Source organism: Ammospiza caudacuta, chromosome 5 (assembly GCF_027887145.1).
Source record: "Ammospiza caudacuta isolate bAmmCau1 chromosome 5, bAmmCau1.pri, whole genome shotgun sequence".
NCBI lineage: Eukaryota > Metazoa > Chordata > Aves > Passeriformes > Passerellidae > Ammospiza > Ammospiza caudacuta.
In genome coordinates, this window is record NC_080597.1 from 16,761,421 (window position 1) to 16,780,817 (window position 19,397).

Sequence of the window (19,397 nt, forward strand, 5' to 3'; positions counted from 1 at the left end):
ATTTTCTTTTCCGGACTAATGCAGAGCTGCTGTAATCTGTTGCTTTCTTTCTTGTCCATTCGTTTATTTTTACCGCTGAGCAAATTCAAATCTAGCTATGATATACGTGAATTAGCTTAGGTGTTGCCCAGATCATGCACAGATTCAGTCAAGCACAAAGAGAAAATAAGTTTTTGGGGGGTTTTCTCTGCGTTTTTTTTTAATGCTTTGGTTCATACTTTTGAGTCATTAAACCGGCACCCATCTCCCATCAAGATCAGCAAAAGTGACAGCTGGACTCTTTATAATGCCGTCAAAAATTCAAACTGCATTGAGCCAAGGGGGACATTTCACAGCAACCAGAGGATGCCTGGGAGTCAGGCGTGAATGCCAATGAGTCAAATGAAAGGGCAAAACCAAGTATGAGCCCCTACTCTGCTCCACATCTCACATTGCATCAGTGGGACTGTAAGAACTTCTAGGCTGACTTTGTTCATTTTGTTACATTTAAACTCCTCTATCCGAGGAACAGGGATTTTTTCCACACCCTCCCCCCTCCCTCCCCCCGACGCCTGCCCCCGCTCGTACTTCACCTTAAAAGATTTCTCATCGCACAACTTCAAAACCTGCATGCATTTCATTCAGAAATCACTTCGGGCTTGCAACATTCCAAAGCAGATAGGATAGGGGGGTGTTCGATTTTTTTGTTTGCTTTTTTTTTTTTTTTTTTTTTTTTTTTTAAACACCGAAGCAAAGACAAAGTATAATTAGAGCTATTAAAGTGATACGAGCGCCGCTGTTTAAAACACCAGGTCTTTGGGTTAATGCGCAGACAAGGAAAACCTGTTAAGATATCCCAGCCAACGCTTGCTCTGCGGAGTCTCCAGGGCTCAGCACATACTTATCTCGTAGGCACTCAAGAAAAGTAACTTTTTCTTCCCCATCTCTCCCTGCAGAAATCCCTCGGCTCCGGCTGTGGCAAACACGCGAGAAAACGCCTCCCCACCGCAACTTCCAAACCCCTCGGCGCTACGAGCAGCGAGAAGTGACCTCCCCCTGAGCACCTTACAGCGGGCAGAGGAGAGCGGACAGACACGGTCCCCCCGGGGCCGCGGCTCCGCGCCGCCCGCGCCTGGGGAAGGCGGCACGGCGGCGGAGCCCCCTCTTCTTACCTGCGCCCCCGCTGCCTCCCGCCAACCTGCCGGCCCAGGCGAGAGCGAAAAGCAAACAGCAGCGCCGCGAAAAGCAAACAGTGCCCATGATAATGATGCGATCCCCGGTGCCTGTCTGCGATAAGGGACGCGCTCGGGGCCGGCCGCGCGGAGCCGCCGGCGCTGACGCCCTGACAGCGCCCCGCTGATTCGCCGGGGCTCCCGCGGCGGGGGCGGTGCCGGGGCGGGCCGGGGGCAGAGCCGCCCCCGCGGCTGCCCCCGCGCCCCGCCGCCCCGGGGAGGGGGTGCTCGGGCCCCGGGGAGCCGGCCCGTGCCCCGGGCGGTGCTGCTGGCGGGGCGTGCGGCGCTGCCCGGCGAGGCAGAGCGGCCCGGCTCGCCGCCCCGACAGGGAGCGCGCAGGGACCCGCAGCGACCCCGCAGTATCGCCACCGTCCGCGCTGCGCCCCCCCGCGGCTGGGGCCGGCGCTGCGGGCGCCGCCGGGGATGCCCGGATAGACGGATAGACGGACAGACGGACAGACGGACGGACGGACCACCCCCACGGCGCGGCTGTGAGGACAGACAGACCTGCGGACACTGCCCATCTCCTTGGCAACGGCGGCCAGGGATACTTCACCCTTCTCGGGTTCAGGCTAAAGGACAACTTTTTGTTTTTCCACTGCCTTCCCCTCTCCCCTGCCTACCTCCTAGCTTCGGCTAACTCCGCTCCCGCTTGCCACGGGTCATCACCAGCCGCTGGCTTCCTCCAGGTTTTAAGGGCTTTGCTGCGGAGGCCAGTGCGCCTTTCCGCCTTTCCAGCCCTAGGTTTGCTCCTCCAAGCCCTTCACTCCGGTCAACCACGGCTCCTCAAGGGATCCCTGCGGACCTGGCCCGGGCCGGGGAGATGCTCTCCCCAAAATCATCTCCGCTGCAGAACGGACACGTGTCATTGTCACCACAGCCTTGGAAGCGAAAATCCTTCACTTTTAAACCCAAACATGACATATTTCTCCCCTCCGAGGCAAGCCCCATGACCCTAAACTCTTTCAGACTGTCTTTAAAGGACTGAAATAGCTGGTAGACTATTGTTACGGCTGTGCCGCCCCTCTTTGCTTTACACCTTTCTTTCACGGGTACCCCACTACTAAAATGCTTTGCTACTTTAGTAATTCCCCTTTACTTCAGGGGAATTAGGAGTTTCAACTCCCAATTCCCCTGGGAGGCTGTCTGTCTGTCGTGTATGAGTTCCACTTGTCGTCTGGAAGATAAATACACCCTGCCATAGCCTTAGATGCCTCTTTTTGACAGGTTCCTCCCAAATACACATATATGTCAGTACAATACACTTGCCCAGAAAGTAGCACTATTAAGTATTTTTAAGCTTGAAGAGATGGGAAAGAAACGTAAGAAAAGTTGCTCAGCCCAGCTGCGTGTTTAGTAAACTCCACACCACGGTCCTTATTCTCCAATAAAACCGAACCACTACCGCACGGTGCCAAAGCTGTTTGCTTTCCGCGTGTTTACACCTCTACTTTGGGCATTCCCGTCCTTAATCCCTTAGGGGCGGGGTTAGGGCTATTGCTATTTTAAATCCGGACGCTTATTTTTGTGTGCGTGTGACCCGGCTGAGGTGCAGCGGTGGATTCCATGCCCCAGTCTTCCATGGATACCCCACGGCGCGTCCGTGCCGCGGAGGTCCCCAGAGGGAGCACACGGGGCCTTGGAGCGCCACCTCGTGACCGCCAGGGCAGAGCCACCCAAGGGCCGCTCTTCTCCAAGATTTTTGGAAGGTGGAGTTTTGTCCTGGGTGAAAAGTAAAGCCAAATATTCCCCCCCCCCCCCCCCCATTTGATGGAATCATACTAAAATTTGTAATGGGATAAATAATCCAAAAAAAGTTTATATTTCATGAAGGAGTCCACTAGAATTGTCCAAAAATCAACTATCTCAGCTTTTAAAAAAGCCACAGTGCAATAAGTAAGTTTGCTAAAGCAACAAAATGCTTCCACTGCCTTGGTGACTTGCTCTCTGCCATGCATTGTAAGTGTCATGTTAGCTGCAGCTGCTGAGTTACAGAAATCACTGCACATGAACTCTACACATTTATAGTCCATAACACCTGTATGGCACTCAGGAAGGGAGGTGCCCTTGATGGAATCTCACACTTTTAATATATTCTCTGAGGGTGGCATAAACTGAAAGCTAAAGATCGTTCATATCAGCTGTTCCTCTTCTAGTGAGTTTGTTGTGTTTTTCCTTTGCCAAGATCCGGACAGAGAGAATACACGAGGGAATACAAAAGTACTGTATTTATCAAAAGAGGGCCTGAACTGTAAGTCAGGATTATCACCTAAAATAAAGAACATCATCTACAATGCCAGGCTGATTATTTCCAGATGGGTCTTTTCAGAGTCTTCCTTGCTAAGGGACACAACTTAGAAAAGGGATCCTTGTGGATCCCCACATTTTCCACCTGTAATTATGTTTCTATAGTTATAATAATCTAACATAATCTCTATGTCAATTCCAAAAATTATTTTTATGAAAAATTTAATATTAGAAGTAATGACTAAGCAGCTCTTCTTCTATTGTGGACAGTAAAAGCCAGAGTCATGCCTGCAAACCTGCTCTGGGTAAGAGAGATAAGCAAGAGCTACCCTGGGCTGCAGGTGGAGCCAGCCCAGTCTGGGGGGCACCTCCAGTGTTTCAGCTTTCTCATCTGCCAAAGTACTTCAGCTGTGCCTAAAAACCTTCGGGCAGCATGTTAATTGGCTTCTAATGTTCTCCCACACTAATGCCCTTAAAGCTTTAAGGCTATTCCAATAAAATAATAATAATGCTTAATAATAAAAGAGGTTTATTTTAAAAAAGGATCCATCTTTTTACAGAATAGAAAGTCCATACAAAGCTGCATATCAGGCAAGAGCATAAATAGAATTGTGGCTGCAGAACAGTACTCCCACTTTCAGAACACCTTCTCCCACAGATATGCACCATTCCAAAAGTGCTGTGAAAAGACAGAACAGCCTCTGCAGAATTATTTGGTTTCCTGGTTTGCTGTTAATGAACACTTATATATTGGGGCCACTGCTGCCTCAGGAGGCAGCACAAGCTATTGATAGTGCTGGGAATCACAGCAGTCACTCAACAGCCTATGCAAACTTGAATCAATTGCTTTACCTCTCCATTTCTGTCTCCCTTCCTTCCTCCTGTCCCTCTTCTTTCTGTCCATTTGCAGTAAAAGCCCACTGTAGCAGAGCTTGTCTTTCACTGTATTAATGCAGCGCCTCTCAAAATAACACACTAAACTTGTTTTGTCTGTCTGCCCAATTAGGGCTTTCATGAGGCCAGTGAGGCACATAAACCCTGACCCTTTTAACTTCAGTTCATCTATTTTTCTGAACTGTACTTCAAAGAACTGGGAAAGACCTGGCTCCTTTGGATAGGAGACAAGGAATGCATGTGCCAGAATTTGTGCTGGGAGCACCTACATTATGAACCCTGAAACATGTATCTCCAAACTTTACTTAAATACTTTCTATTAGGAAGAAAGGAACTATGCAAGCCCAACTCTTCAAAGCAATATAGACCATTCTGCATTTGAACACGTATTTAGGGGAAGCTTTTGAAACTAACAGGCAATAGACATGCACTGCACCGCATACTCAATGCTGTATGACTTCTTTCCAGGAAAATACAGCATCTAAGTTTCCTAGAAGTCAAGTAGCAGCATGCAGCTGAAGTAATTAAATGATTTGTTCCTGTACATGGGAGTAAAAAAACAACACAAGTCCACCATAAGCCATAATAAAGTTTTGCACAAGAAAATTCTGCATGTAAGAGGATGAGGATCTTTTTTTCTTTTTTTCCTAATTGGAGGCAACAAGGAATTACATAGCAGCTGCTGTAACAGTTAAGAGGGGACATTTATTCCATAGCTTTGGTGAGATCACAATCAATTTTATCTCCCTCTCCCATCAGTGAGACAATGTGTGAAACCTTGTGGAAATAGTGGTAAATTTTGATATTCTGGGGGAAAAAAAAAGGTGTAAGTTAGTGCCAGACTTTGAAGACAGACATCAACCTATGCTTGAGGACAGCTACTCTTTGGCTGTTACCTTCCTCCAAAATTTGTCACCTGCTTCATCCAACTGTCCCTCCCCTTTCATTGCCAGGGTGTCAAAAGAGATGGAGACTCATGCAAAGGCATTTCCTTACTGTAATTATTTTACACAGTGGGCCATAAGGCTTATAAGGCTCAAAACGCCTTACTGAGAATTACTATCTACAAATTCATAAACCTCTTGCCTCCTAAGTGTCTCATGAACAGTTTTCCATTCAGAAAAATGCTTCAACAGCTAGAAAGTGGCAGGAGAGAAGGGAGTTACTAGGAAGAGTAATGGAGATGTTTATTTTTTTCTCTCCTGCTTGAATTGTAACCACTGAGAGCGAAAGATGAAAACATTAACAAAGAGATGGAAAATACCACCATCACCATGAAAAGCAGAGTAGATCCTTCTTTTGTGGTACTCAGTCAATCTTAGTAAAAGCATATTTTGCCAAGAGGAAGGTTACATCTCAAACAGGTGAATGAGGACTTGATGCATAAAGAGCTGGATAAAACTTCATAACCTTCATTATTCAGGAGACTGGTTACATCAGTCTCTCTTGAAATTAATAAGGGACACCTCTAAAAACTGCAAAAGAGAACACACAAAACAAGATTGTTCCTACTACCTGCTCTGGGATTACACCTTAGCAGGTAGGAGAAGATGACAAGGACCTGTGGACACATAGAGCCGAGAAGGATACCTTCTAGAAGACCTGTTTGATAACTCTGTTGACAAAATAGTTTTAAAAGTGGCAGTGATGTGTCCTTGTGTTCACAAGGATATGAAAGTGGCATTCTGAAATGGTTGGGTTTTAGGAAGTGGGGGCATAAGGGAGCCAGAAGGGAAATATCAAGGGGAAAAAAATCCAATTGCTCTTTGTCCATCCACTAGCTTTAGGCTTCAGTAGGATGAAAATTTTAACTCATTTGCTCCCCCACTGGAGACTTCAGAACAGTGACTTGTGCTAGTACAAGTTTTGGCTCCTAATCTGCTGCAGATTACTTGCCATTGTATTTTAGCATTAGCATTTCAGTTATTTTGAAAATGAATCTCACAGATTATTGTGATTGCTGCTGCTCTAACATGCAATCCTCTTAAACAACCAGGTTTGCGCACAAAAAATGTCAAGCAGCTCAGAGGAAAGTTGGTATTTTAGGCTTATCATAGTTAAAATCTTAAATTCTGGATAGTCACAAACAGCAAACAGAGCTCTAGTAACTCAGCTGATGAGAGGAAGCTTTTGGATTGTTTTAGAAGACATTTTCTGATCTCTTGTTTGAAAATGAACTTTTTTTCTCAAAAATATCTACAGCTGGCTCTGATCTCTTCTTCAAAGCACTTTGGGCCCGCAGGCTGAGGTACTTTCCATCACACCCATGATCTGTGGTAAGCTATCAGTTCCCTTTCCTGTTCTAATAAAGGTCCTGAACATGCAAGGAACACTGAAGCATGTACATATTGATCAGCAGGACTACTCTTGCCTATAGACTTCTGCAAGACTGCCTCAGCAGGCCTGGGATTGTGTAGTGCAGGACAAAGAGAAGAGGCCGTGCCCTCCACTCACAGTCCCTTTATCCTTCAGTGCAGCTCAAAACCAGCTGTGAGGAGAGACGTGGCTCAAATTCACATGGGCAGTCCTCTCTGCTCTGTGGAACACACCATGGCACCACTTCAGAGGCAAAAGCTGATTCAGCTTCACAGAGGACTTCATATTGTGAAATTTTAATTTTTTTCCAATTCACAGCCCTGAGGGCCTACCTGCCCTCTCTTCCCTCAATTAAAAAAAAAAAAAAAAAAAAAAAAAAAGCCCAAACACAAACCAAAAGCACTCACAAAAGCCCCAGGACTTCCAGAGGCTCCAAATTCCAACTGTAGCCTGGCAGAGCAGCTAGAGATGTGGGTGAGTTGGCAAGACATCTTGCCAAATCATGGTAAGATCTTGTAAGATTCCTGCAACAATTCTTTTGAACCTTTCCTGAACCAAAACCATTTCATTTTTAACATTAATAGAAGCAACAAGACTCCAGAAAAATTCCAACAGAAGCTTTTTTCATAAAATAAAAATTTTTCCTGATTTCTCCACAATTCCAAAAACAATTAAAGGTTATTTCTCAGGACACCTTCCTGCAGACAGGAAGAAAAAATATCTTTAATGCAGCCAGCTCCTGCAATTTTCCTCCTTCCCTACCCACCCAGCCACTGAGAGCTAGAGTGAGATTTGTGTACTAATTTGAAATTCTGCATTCTTCAGGGAGGCCCACAGTACCAAAGCTGCTCTCAGGATTTTCCCTTTAATTTGCTGTAATGTGAAGAGAGTCCAACGCTGTTGAAACTTAGATGGTTTTGCATTGCAGCATCTGTTCAATTTACCGCAGGGACACAAACTCTTCCATCAAAACCAGCTGGAGGGCTAAGCACCAGGTCAGAGCATCAATCCCTTTACCAAACCAAGTCCAAGCCAGTGGGAGCTGTGTAGTACAGATTTCCTAAAATCAGTGTGCTCATTTTAGTTCAAGTGTAAACATGTACTCATCCCCTTGTTTGGCTGCAGTCTTTACTGCACACAATCCACAATTTAAGAGCCCACTGCCATTTAAACTTAATCTTAAACAAGAAGCATGTTACGAAAGATGTGCTTGAGTTCAAGCCCTGACTTGATCCAGTAAGCCTGGCCTGTTACCAGTAACAATTTTATCCTAGAAAAAATCTCTGTAGACCAAGTAAAGTTTTATTCCAAAGTAGGTACTTCTGTTGAAATATAAATGCATGTAATTCTTTGTACTGTAATTAAATGCATTTTTATTCAGTTGCTCTGTTCCTTCAACACAGCTGAACTGAGCTGGGCTTTGATCAGGAAGCCTGCATCTCCCCCCCTGTGACTGTAGCCTTAACCTCTTCAGTTGTGAAAAAATACTGTAAAACACTCTAGCTGTCACCTGGAGAGACCAGTGAGTATCAGGGGGATAGCAGCAGAAATTGAGGCCTGTAGCATGAGCATAAGATGATTACAAGATCTAAGTGAGAAATAACTTACAGAGCACCACAATCAAAAGTTCAGAAAGATAACAAGCAGGGTCCTGTCTCCTATGGTCCTGTAGCAACTCTTTTCCAGCTCTAGGCATGCTCAGATTAGCTAAGGATTGTGACAATTAAGAAGTTTCAACTGTTTCCCAATAAACAGAATAGAGCTTCTGAAGCAAGAAGAATTCAAACAGGGAGGAGATTTTTTTCCTCATTGTCTTTTAAGGAAAAAGGGTAAATCTCACAATAGGATCTTTCAAATACTTGGATACAGCATTGTAAAGTTAATATTCTTGTAAAGACAACCAAGTCTAGAGATGCCAAGATTATAGTATAATTTATTAATTAGAATAAATTAAATTAATAATACATTAAAATTTTAATAATTTAAAATTATAATAAATATACATTATAATAAATATACATTATGACAAATAATTATATAAAAATGTAGAATTATATTAATTTTACGATGTATATTATATCAGCTGTGTTTCTTATATTTGTAGTTATTCTTAATGCTTAAAATATTGATGCTGAGACTATTATGAGCCTTACCACCGGTGAAAATGAACATGTTTTAGTTGGAAAGACTAGACAAAGGAAATTAAAAATGAAAGTTAGACCTAAGGATACAGTTGGGTGCTCAGGCTTTTAATGGGAATACTATATGTAAAATTCAGTTCCCACAAAATGTGCAGCAATAGGAAAGTCCACCTCTTGTGTAGAATCATGCTGCACTTGTCAACACACCAGATAAATCTGATGGAACCAGGCTATCATGATCTTTGTGGTTTACAAGAAACTTCCAAGAGAGAAGATACTGCAGAAAATATCCAAGCTCAAATCTTTGCCTCAGACTTCTCCACCATATCAACCAATGCCTCCCCCTCTATAAAACAAAACAAGACAAAAAAAAGTCTATACACCTGAGTGTGTTGATCTTTGCAGTTCTAACCTGAGTTTAACAAAACAAAAGGTCAGCAAACCTTCATTCCTTCTCACACATTTTTCCCAAGTCTCAGGACTCTCTTTCAGTCCCTTGGTGGCTGCAGGGGTAATTGCACCGGCTGTGAGGGAGCCTGTGGCTCGCAGGCCATGTTGACACAGACAGCAGCCCCGTTTCCCAACACTGCTGTGAAGGAGCCAGTGGAGATCCCTCTGCAGCACAGAAGGGGAACAACCCTCCCCAGACCCCTCAGACTGCCAGCATGCTGCACCTCAATGGTAGAGTATACATCTCACACGTTTTCTCAGCAATCATGTTTAAAAGGACTAGGAATTAAACCATTCTGGTTGCTTACTTCATCCTTAAAAGCACACCCTGCTTGGTTACACACTTGCAGAGGCTTTGAAAATACATCATTCTGTCCAAATATATAGTGATGATTCCAGAACCACTCGGAAGCCCCAATTATAATTTTCTGCTAAATGAGTTCTCCTCCCTAAGGACTCTCCAGAGGAGCCTATGCTTTAGTGCACTAAGCTACCTATGAGACAGCTGAAGCTCAGACTAACTCAATTCCTGACAGGCAGCTGCAGTTTCAGCTGGTGTGAAATGGCAAATAGAAGAGAAGATTATCAAATAGAATTAAATGCAGCATCCTCAGGAGGCCTGGATATAGAAAGGGTAAAATTCCACTCACCTTAATCCTGCATATTATTTTGTTCTATTGAAAGGCCATGGCTGAATGAATAATGACAGGAGGATTTAGCCTCATATGTTCATTGCTTCTCTTTTCAAATTACATGAAATATACAGCGCAGACCCATTATTAGTGTTGCTGGTTTTTGGTATTATTATGTCATTAGAGATGGATTGGATTAACACAGGTATAGCAAATTGCAGTGAAAGTAGCTTACAGAAGACTACAGCACAGTAAGGCTTCATAAAAGTGTGCTCAGAGAGCTGATAAAATCAGAAAAATGTATAATATAACAAAGTGAAAATACAGCAGGCACAAACTACTGACTGCTTGAAAGCTCCCAGGTAAATTATCATTGTTCTTTAACTTAAATTACACATTCAAAATAATTTGGAAATAATTTCAGTCAAATACAATTGAATTAGAGAAGCAAAATCAATACTTGTGTCACCAATTTCTTGATGAAAGAAACCCTGGACCAAAAAGGCCAGATGTATGTAGATATATCTACATGTGTCAAGACTGCAGATAGTACATGTAAGATCTTGATGTGCAGAACCTGCATGAAACTCAGCATCCCTGTTTTTTTACCTGGAAATAGACAATTTCATCTACATGTTTTTATGGACACTGAACATGACAGTGCCTACCTTTTACAGTTCTCTCTGTCTGTTCTGTCTTCAGCTAGTGCTTAATCAGGGCATTAAATGTTTAAACAGGATCCTAATTTTCATCTGCTTTCTACCTCTGCAAGTCCAACCCCACAGCTCAGAATAATGTAGAGCTTTCTGCTGGCTTTATTTGGCTTTCAGTTGCACACTCAGTTATGTGTCAAGGGTGTGCAAACCCTGCCAGACCTAAATGGCAAGATGAGCAGTTCTGCAGAGTGCAGAACAGCAGTGTCAGCCCCGTGGGAGGCCTACACTGCATGTCCCAGCTCCACCTGAACACGAGTGAGGTGTAGTGGAGCTCACATCTCTCCCTGCACGGGAGGGATACTGTGAGCAGCTGGGCAGCAACAGCAAGTGCTGCCATCTCTGCCACTCAGGGTCATCTGGGCCTCACTTTGTGCTTCTACAGCTTGCCAGCTACAGCTGATCAGCCTGCACACTTCGTTTTGGGCAGAAAACAAACTATTTTGTCTTTGGATACCAAAGTTACATAAAAGTTGCTCCACAGTAGGAACTGCAAGGATGCAGCTCCAGAATCACTTCTGTATCAAGCTACAGAAACTCCAGCAAGTCTCCAGTTTGCAACTTGAAAAATTATTTATGATGAGGCCAGTATTGAACAAGTCTCTTCTGTTTAAAGAGATTGATAAATATTCAGGAATTAGGTCTCATAAGACAGAAAAGGGGAGTATTGTTCTCCCTTAGGAAAGATAAGGGAAAGATCACACAGAGAGGTTAAATTACTTTCTCAGGTTCACGTGAGAAGTTTGGAAAACCCAGAAACAGAGCCAGAGCCAGGATTTGGAAGGAATTTCAGGTGTCTCCATTATAAATATAAGAGTAGCTTTACACAGGGACATCAAGCTCCATGCCTGTTTGAAATCAGGCCCCTCAAGAGGGTCCACAATTAGGCAACTACTGCTACTAATGACCTTGGCAAAACTTAGTCCCTGTTCTTGACTCCTGCTCCACAGTCTTCAGTACTGCAAAGTGCAGTGTGCTGTCCTAACAAAATACACTGGGAGCTAATTAAAGGCTGTAAGTTATCCCTAGCCACCCAAAAATTAAAGCTCCATGTTCATTAAACACTGTTTTCTTTTCTAATCAGTTCAACAGAGCTTAAATGCATAATTTTTACACTAGAAATTTGGGATAAGTCCTGGGTATTGCAAAACAGTTACGCTCCAAGAAATCCTTTCACTCAAAAATAGATGATTACAACCGCTTCTATAAATATAAATCGTTTTACAGCCAAAGACAGACATCTAGTTTTCACTGAAATTAAGCCAGCAAATCTCTTGTGCCAGTACTATAACAATAATCATGCTGATAGTGTTATTTCAGTTTACCAAAAGCCAGGATCCAATATGTTACAAATTAAATCAAGCACCAAACGATAAGCAATGTGAAAGGAAATGAATACTAATAAAAAAATTTAAATGTTTACATTTGTTTCCTGGGTTCAGATACAAACCCAGCATACACAAGCAATCCTACATTGAACTATAGCTTTATTTTCCCCCTGTTGCTGTCCGCCCTACTCCCTTTTTTTTAAATTTAAAAGCAGATTATGCAGACAAAGATATTAGGAGAGAGCATATTTCAGTTGTAAGGTTTTAGGACAGGGAAGGAAAACAGAGCTCAGACCAATTAAAAGCTTTAGAGAAGAAAGGCAAATCAATTAAAAATGCCAGAGGGCAGACATTGCACAGAAAGAGAAGAGACTTTGACAAATTTGAAATAACTCTGTTCTCCACAGTCCATAATGGCAGATGAAAATAAGCTGCGCTCATACCCACAAATATTCAGAGGAGAATAAGGCATTTGATGCCTCATGGATAAAACAGATCTGTGCTTCCACATGCTGAATAAACAAGCCACAGGACTGCGTTAGTGTTTGGTGGGTACTTTGGAGAAGAAAAGCCATGTATAAAATGTGAGGTGTTATTTTTAAGACACACAAGCAGCCAGCCTTCCAACTCAGCTGCTGAATTATTAGTCTTATTGATCTGCTACTGCATTATTTTTTACACCACAAAAGCCATTCGCTCTCAATAGAACACAGGCACTGAAAAGACAATAGTAATAAAAAGATTTGCAATCTGGAACTTCAAAGAAATCATATTCCAATTTTGGCAGCTTACTAGGAATAAGAACGCAAACTGCCATTGCTGAATGTATCCTTTGACTGTAACTATAATTTAAAAGCATTGTCCGATGTAATTTCTTCCTTTTTTTCACACAGTGATTCCAGGCCAATTATTTATCCCCCCTCCCCCATAAGAATAGCGTTTTGAAGTCAGCCAATGAAACATGTTTTATTTAAGGACTATATTCCTAAAGCAATGGAATGGATTCTTTGGAGACCTAAAGGTTGCAGAGCACTTCATTAGTTCCACATAATGAAAGAATGGTGCAATTGAAGGAGGTCTCTAAGGGAGAATGGTGTGAAAATTAGAGACTCGTCTGCTCACTTGCAAAAAGAAAATAAAAAAGAAAAGAAAAAAGAAAAAAAGGAAAGGAAAAAATTGAGAAAAAGGAAAAAAGGGGGAAAGAAGAGGGGAAAAATGAGAAAAATGAGAAAAGGAAAAAATTTGTGGATTTTCTAAATAAAGCACACTGTCTCCATTCAGCCCATGGAGAAAGGGTGCCTACTCAATCCTCTTACCATTGACAATATAATAAAACCAGAGGAACTTTTTTGAAGTAGATCTGCACATTCCACATTTGGATTGAGGGGCAATGGACTGTTTAAATTGCTATTTACATTTCCAGCTGTTTTACCAGTGATTTGCCCAACTTAATAGCTCTTTAAGCTTTTAAACAAGAAAATAGCTATTCTCACGACTCAAAGAAGAAACCATGGTTATTTCAGTCTGCCTCTATTGTAAAAGGCTTAGACCCCTCTCTCTTTATAGATGCCCTTCCCTTTATAGTACTTCCCTTTTCCATCTCCTCCTTCTTTCTAAACCTTCTTCCATCTTTTTAGCTCACTTTTTACATTATATACTTTTAGCACCATAATGTATCTTTGCTGATACTGCTGATTCAAGGAAAGTATTTGCAAGTAGTCACCAAGGTTCCCAAGAGAGACTTAAGTTAGCCAGAAAATTAGATTTGCATGTATAATCTTCTGCTAGTTATTGGGGAGTTAGTCCATGTTAAACAAATGCTCTACAGCTATTGAAAAATGTATATTTATTTATCCACCTTCCTCTGGGGATATATTAAAAAAAAACCTAGATGTGTGTACAGACATAATGTAAACTGTATTTTCTGCTTATTTTTCAGGGAAAGTGGAAGAAGAGGGAAAAGGGGCAGTCCAGAGATAAGAATGAAACCAAGATGAAAGGTTAAAATGGGAGAGAGCTTATTTCATAGTGGCTCTATAAAAAACTGCAATTATTTTGTTGTAATTGGAACCTATTAGCTTGTTTATGTTGGTGCTAATAAACTGCAAAATCATGAAGAAGAAATTAAAAAACAAAACCCACCTCCTCCTTTTCCCCTGATCAAAGCTTCAATGTTTTCCTTTTATTAACTCTAAATGTCCCCTGTGTTTACAGATGATTGCAACCCTAGTCAGACAGTGGAGCAAACAACCAAATCTAAACCTTGCAGGAAGTGGTAGCAGCAACTCTGATTAAAATTTTTTAAATGAGTACGGTTCAGTAAAGAAAATTTTAGCAGTGGTCAGAAAATATAAGTTCTTTTTAGATTGTATCCCAACTCAAATATTTTCAGACAAATGAATTGCAACTGGCATAACACCGGACATCTGTGATTTTCTTTTGAAGGTAACACTTCATATTTAATAGTCATACAATCTAAACTACACATATTCTAAACTAAAATGCTCATTTCTTTGGTAAGGTTTATAAAAGTTAGTTTATGATCCCCAGAGCAGGCATAGTGGCTGTGCTGAGCAAACACTTGTTCTGGTGTCACACACTGGCACATCACTGACAACACAGCAGTGTCACTAGGCAGGACAGGACCAAGAATCAATGTGTATTTGAATTACTGTGGTTCTAAGAAAATTGGCTTCTAACTGGACCATCTGTTCCCTTCAGAAAGGAAGGGAGGAAACCTGCACACCTGAGTCATTGAAAGGTGACAGAGTTCTAGAGGAAACACGTTTAAGAGTAAATCAGGTGCTATCTTTGTCTACAAAGGAAAAAGAAGTCAAACAGCATAAACCCCAAGGTCCAGTAGAAGCCACAAAAAACCCCTCGAAAACGTCCAAAAATTCCAAGCACAATTAGACTTTATGAAATTTTTTAGTGAAAAGAAATTCCATTGTCTTTTAGCACTCTGCAGGACGGTTGAAAACAAGCAGTATTTAGCAGAATTTTTCTGGAAAACTCTTTCCTTAGATTTTGAAAATTCTGAGGGAGATCTGCTATTAGCACTAAAAAGAATGCAAATATACATGGGGAGGGAGCAATGGGACAGAGAGGGGGAAAGATTTTGTGAACATCTAATGTGACAAATCCAGCTCTGTTTTAGTACTGTTGAAAATTCAGCACTCTGCCTAAATATATAAGAACATATGAAAATACTAAAAAAATTAATTTGAAAGGAAGTGCCTCAGAGCAGACATATATCTCATGACACTTAGTTCTAAGAAACTTGATGCTTTCCCACACTACACAAGACAGATTTTTGGTAATACATAAAATATCTCCTGTTTTTACTATACTTCTGTTATCGTTGTGCAGCAGTAAGAAAGGAAGACTGCAAATCAGATCTTGTTCTGTGCCAAGGAGCTGCCTTAGGAATTTAGGTACACTAGATATATTCCCCTGGCCTTGGTTTCAACAGCTAAAAAAAGCATTAAAATCCATCTTTGTTGAAGTCTCTTACAAAAGAAGAGGAAAAAAGCTACTGCGTAGAACGTGGAAAGAATTAGCTTATAGGCCAGTCTATTAACAGCCAACAAACCCGTGCAGTAGAGTAGCCACAGGAAGTCACACTGAATAAAAAAACGTTTGAAAGTAAAATTTTCCAGCACTGGGCAAGATTAAGAGAGGCGAACTCCTGTGAGCAGCTTCACTAAAACCAACAGTTTACAGTAATGAAAGAATCAGGACCATTCTTGAGCTGCAGGAGCCCTGTGTTACAGAATTCATTTGTATGAAAACACTTCTTTGTCTCAAAGATTGAAGTTTAACTGCCAAAGGAGCCATAGTAAAAGGTCAACAACTCAACCTGAGCACTCTGCACTATATGAAGAGTTTTACCTTTTATCCAGCATTCAGCTGCCACAGCCACCAGATACAGTAGTATCTCCTGACAAATCTCATTAGGCTTCTTCCTGCTCTATTAAAATCACTGCAGGTTAGGAAAGAAGGACCAAATCTATGTTGTGTTGCCTGATAGGTTTTATATTTACGTATTTACTAACATAGGAAATATTTAACCCAGCAATTACTATTTGTCTAAGAGAAATCAGATCAGTTTCTGCAAACCTGAAAAGCACTGATAAACTGCTTGGTTGCATTGCTCTGTTAACATTGATGGCAGTTTTAGCTCTGCTAGCTCTGAATACTCTGTTTCAAACTTCAGTAGGATTCATAAGGTGTCAGGGAAATTTTCTCTCAGATGACAAAAAGTTCTGCAAAATGAAAATTGACTCTGGTCTACAAGTTATGGCACAGAGCATGGCTGCAAGTCAAACTTTTACCTTTACTCACACCTCTGTCCCTTCCTGTAACATTTACTGGCCACACACAAACATATTGTGTGATCTCAACCTACCAAAATGAAGCCTAGGAAAAAGCATAAGCAGGGAAAGAAAAGACAATTAGTGGAGCAGCAAATGGGATCTGGAGAGCAGAATGTTTCATGCAGCTATTGCTACAAACTCAGTGTGATGGCTCAGAGCTGCAAGCACTAGGAAGGCACAAAGCATTATTCTAACTGCAGAGGGTAAAACACGGGCTCTTGCCAGCTGGAGGTATTGCAACCAAACATAGCAGGGGCCATCTTAGTCTGTGTCTCCTTGTTACAGAAAATCTGAGGCAACAGAGAAGAGCAAGTCACACACAATATCCAGCATTATGTAAAACCAGCTCCTCAGCAGCTCTGGGATGTGCTCAATCAATAGCTGGAAAATACTGTTGGGTTGAACACTGAGTGTAGCAGGTGCACCTAATAAGCAGCTATTAAAATGCCTGCTCCCCCAGTCAATTCCTTACAGATACTCCATGGGCTACAGAGTTTTCAAAAGCTCTGCCACCTAAGGCTTCTGTTCTCTGGCTCTGTTGCCACCACCACAGCAGTCACACGAGCACACATACCTGTGATGGGTAATCACTGTGCTTCCTGCAGCACAGCCTTCATCTCTGCTGGCTGACAAATGCTAAATGCAGCTTCCTGGCTGGGTCTGGTGCCCTTCTGTGCTCCTCTCCCTCTGCACTTGCCTTGTCTCACATTGAACAGGTATAGTTTGTGCTGTTTGCTCAGTCAGCTCACACCTGCCTTGCCAGTTCTTCCTCTTAAACTGTGAGTAACAACTTGGGAGCTGGGAGCCAAAAATTGACTGAAAACTCTTTCCAGTCCTGCTTCCTTGTTGATGTATGGCTTATGTGTTGAAGTAGAGGACACACCACCTGAAAAATATATTAGTCCCTTAGGTCAGAAATACAATAAAATTAATTTGACATTAGCCCACTCCACAGTACCACTAAAAGTCCTATGCTGAGAGTCCAAAATATGAGCATATGTAGAAATTGTCTGCCCAAATTCTTTTTAGAAGGCTCAGAGGTGGAAAGCATTATCTGAATAAAGATGCCAGGCAAAGTGAAAGTTTCAAACCCTTACTGTGGATCACACTGCATGGTATCATTCTGGAGTTTTTTCTTGGTTTTTTCCGATTTTTTTTTTTTTTTTTTTTGGAGTTTCTCTTTTAGAGAATGAACTTCAGTCACTGAAGATACACAATGATTCTTCATGAACATCTTAACTTGTCCTCAAATGCTCTATGGCTTAATACATCTCATGTTTGCATCTCATGTCTGTCACAAATTGATTCCCAGACTGTCAGTTCTGGCTATTTGTAAATAAGTAAAAATGATCAAAAAGTAGAGAAAGACACAAAAATTCTCACGATTACAGCCCTGGAATGCTGCATTAGGTGGATACAAATATAGTTAGGACTCTCATCCTTTGCAGGACAACTCCTAAATTTGCTGCATTCAAAGAACCTCTGAAGGCAAATTCATACAACCAAACTCTTCCACTGGCTGTGTCGAGGGGAAGCAGCACAAGCTGTGAGGTGTAGGTGCAGCCCTGTAAGGCTGAGAACCAAAAGGGATGTCAGAGCTAGCACAGCGCATTGATGGAGATGTTGGCTGCATCTGGATACAAGAGTGCTGTGCTTCTGTAGAGAAATTAGCAAAAAAGTTTGTTCTTTGCCAGAATCTCTCTTAGAAGAGTCACTAAAACCTGTTTCCAAGGCAGAACAGCTTCTCTGGGGCTTGGTAGTATAATTTTGGCTGACAGTCCTTCAAGCTGCTTGAGCAAAGGCTGGTAAATGTATGTGTTGTATATGGAACCAAAATGAAATTTCTCATCACTGCTTTGCCTTCTGGTTGGAAGTTAACACTATTGCTCAGCAAAGGGCAACATTAAACTGTAATTCCCTTTTTTAAAACAAAAACAAATGTCTCCTGCATAGAAAACTAATAGGCCCTGTCCCCAGATGGTGTAAATTAGCACGGCCCCACTAATGTCTGATTTATAACAACTGAAGATCCAATATACCACATGATTAAATGTGCACTTTACTATCCTAGAAATGTCTTGAGGGCCATGTAATTGTGTGGTAATGAACTAAACTTTTAATTAAGTTCTCATTTTGAATTAGAATCAATAAGTCAATAAATAGCCTTCACTTGATTTAGATGATAAATATGCATAGCTGAGACTGCACTCTATGTCCTCCCTAGTTTTCAGGGTCTCTTTTCTCCTCCATATGTCAGAATCTAATGAAGGAGCTCTGAAGTAAGGTCCTAATATATTATTGTCACACATGGTGATAATACTGGTAGAGTTAGGAGACTGCCAGGTTTCTATTATAAATCCTGTTCCCAAGGTTTTATAGCATGCGTGTTTCAAACTGCAGTCAGCAATGTTGTTTTTACAAGGAGCTGTCAGCCCCAGTGTGAATTTTTGTCAAAATAAAATTAAAAATGGATTTGATAGATTCAATCTGTCAATTTTTCAGGATTTCTGAAGCTATTTTTGCTAACCTCTGGCATAATATACCTTGGATTTAAAAGATGCAGTTTCATAGCAAGCTTTTCAACACGACTAATTGCTGATTTTTGCTGGAAGGAGAGAAAGGGCAAATAGATTTGTATGGTGGCAATGACTCTTCTATTTTAAGACTAGACACAAGACCTTTTTGACCATCCAGTCTGACCCTTCGAATAGCTAGGTGACAGAATTTCATCCACTAGTTAACACATCTGTCCCAGTAACTTGCAGGTTGAATTACAGCAGTTCTTCAGAAAGTTATTACTTCTCCCTGTAGGGAATGTTGCAGACAAACTATAATCCTGCATTTGGAATGGCAGAGCTGAAGTTATCACTTCAGACTTGTACTCTTCACTCTGATTCTGACTCACTGTGTGGTCTTAGGAAAGTAACTTAATTTTTCTGATTTCTCCATTTCTCCATCTTCTGCAATGAGGAAAATAATATTTAAAAGCCTTAGAGAGGAGGTGATGAGATGTAATAAATTATTTGAGGAATGCTTTGAACTTTTGAGATGAAAGATGCTGTTCTGTGAAAGTGAAGAAAAGACACTAG

General features: G+C 41.7%; 1 protein-coding gene across 1 annotated transcript in view; it reads right to left on the reverse strand.

Annotated features, from left to right (window-relative positions):
• The window catches only part of SCUBE1 (signal peptide, CUB domain and EGF like domain containing 1), a 189,225-nt gene extending 187,931 nt beyond the window's left edge, over window positions 1-1,294 (reverse strand). The window contains exon 1 of the mRNA XM_058804924.1: window positions 1,152-1,294. Coding sequence (XP_058660907.1) covers window positions 1,152-1,239 — 88 coding nt within the window. The 5' untranslated portion in view covers window positions 1,240-1,294. The remainder of the gene's footprint in view (window positions 1-1,151) is intronic.
• Between the last annotated feature and the right edge of the window lie 18,103 nt (window positions 1,295-19,397).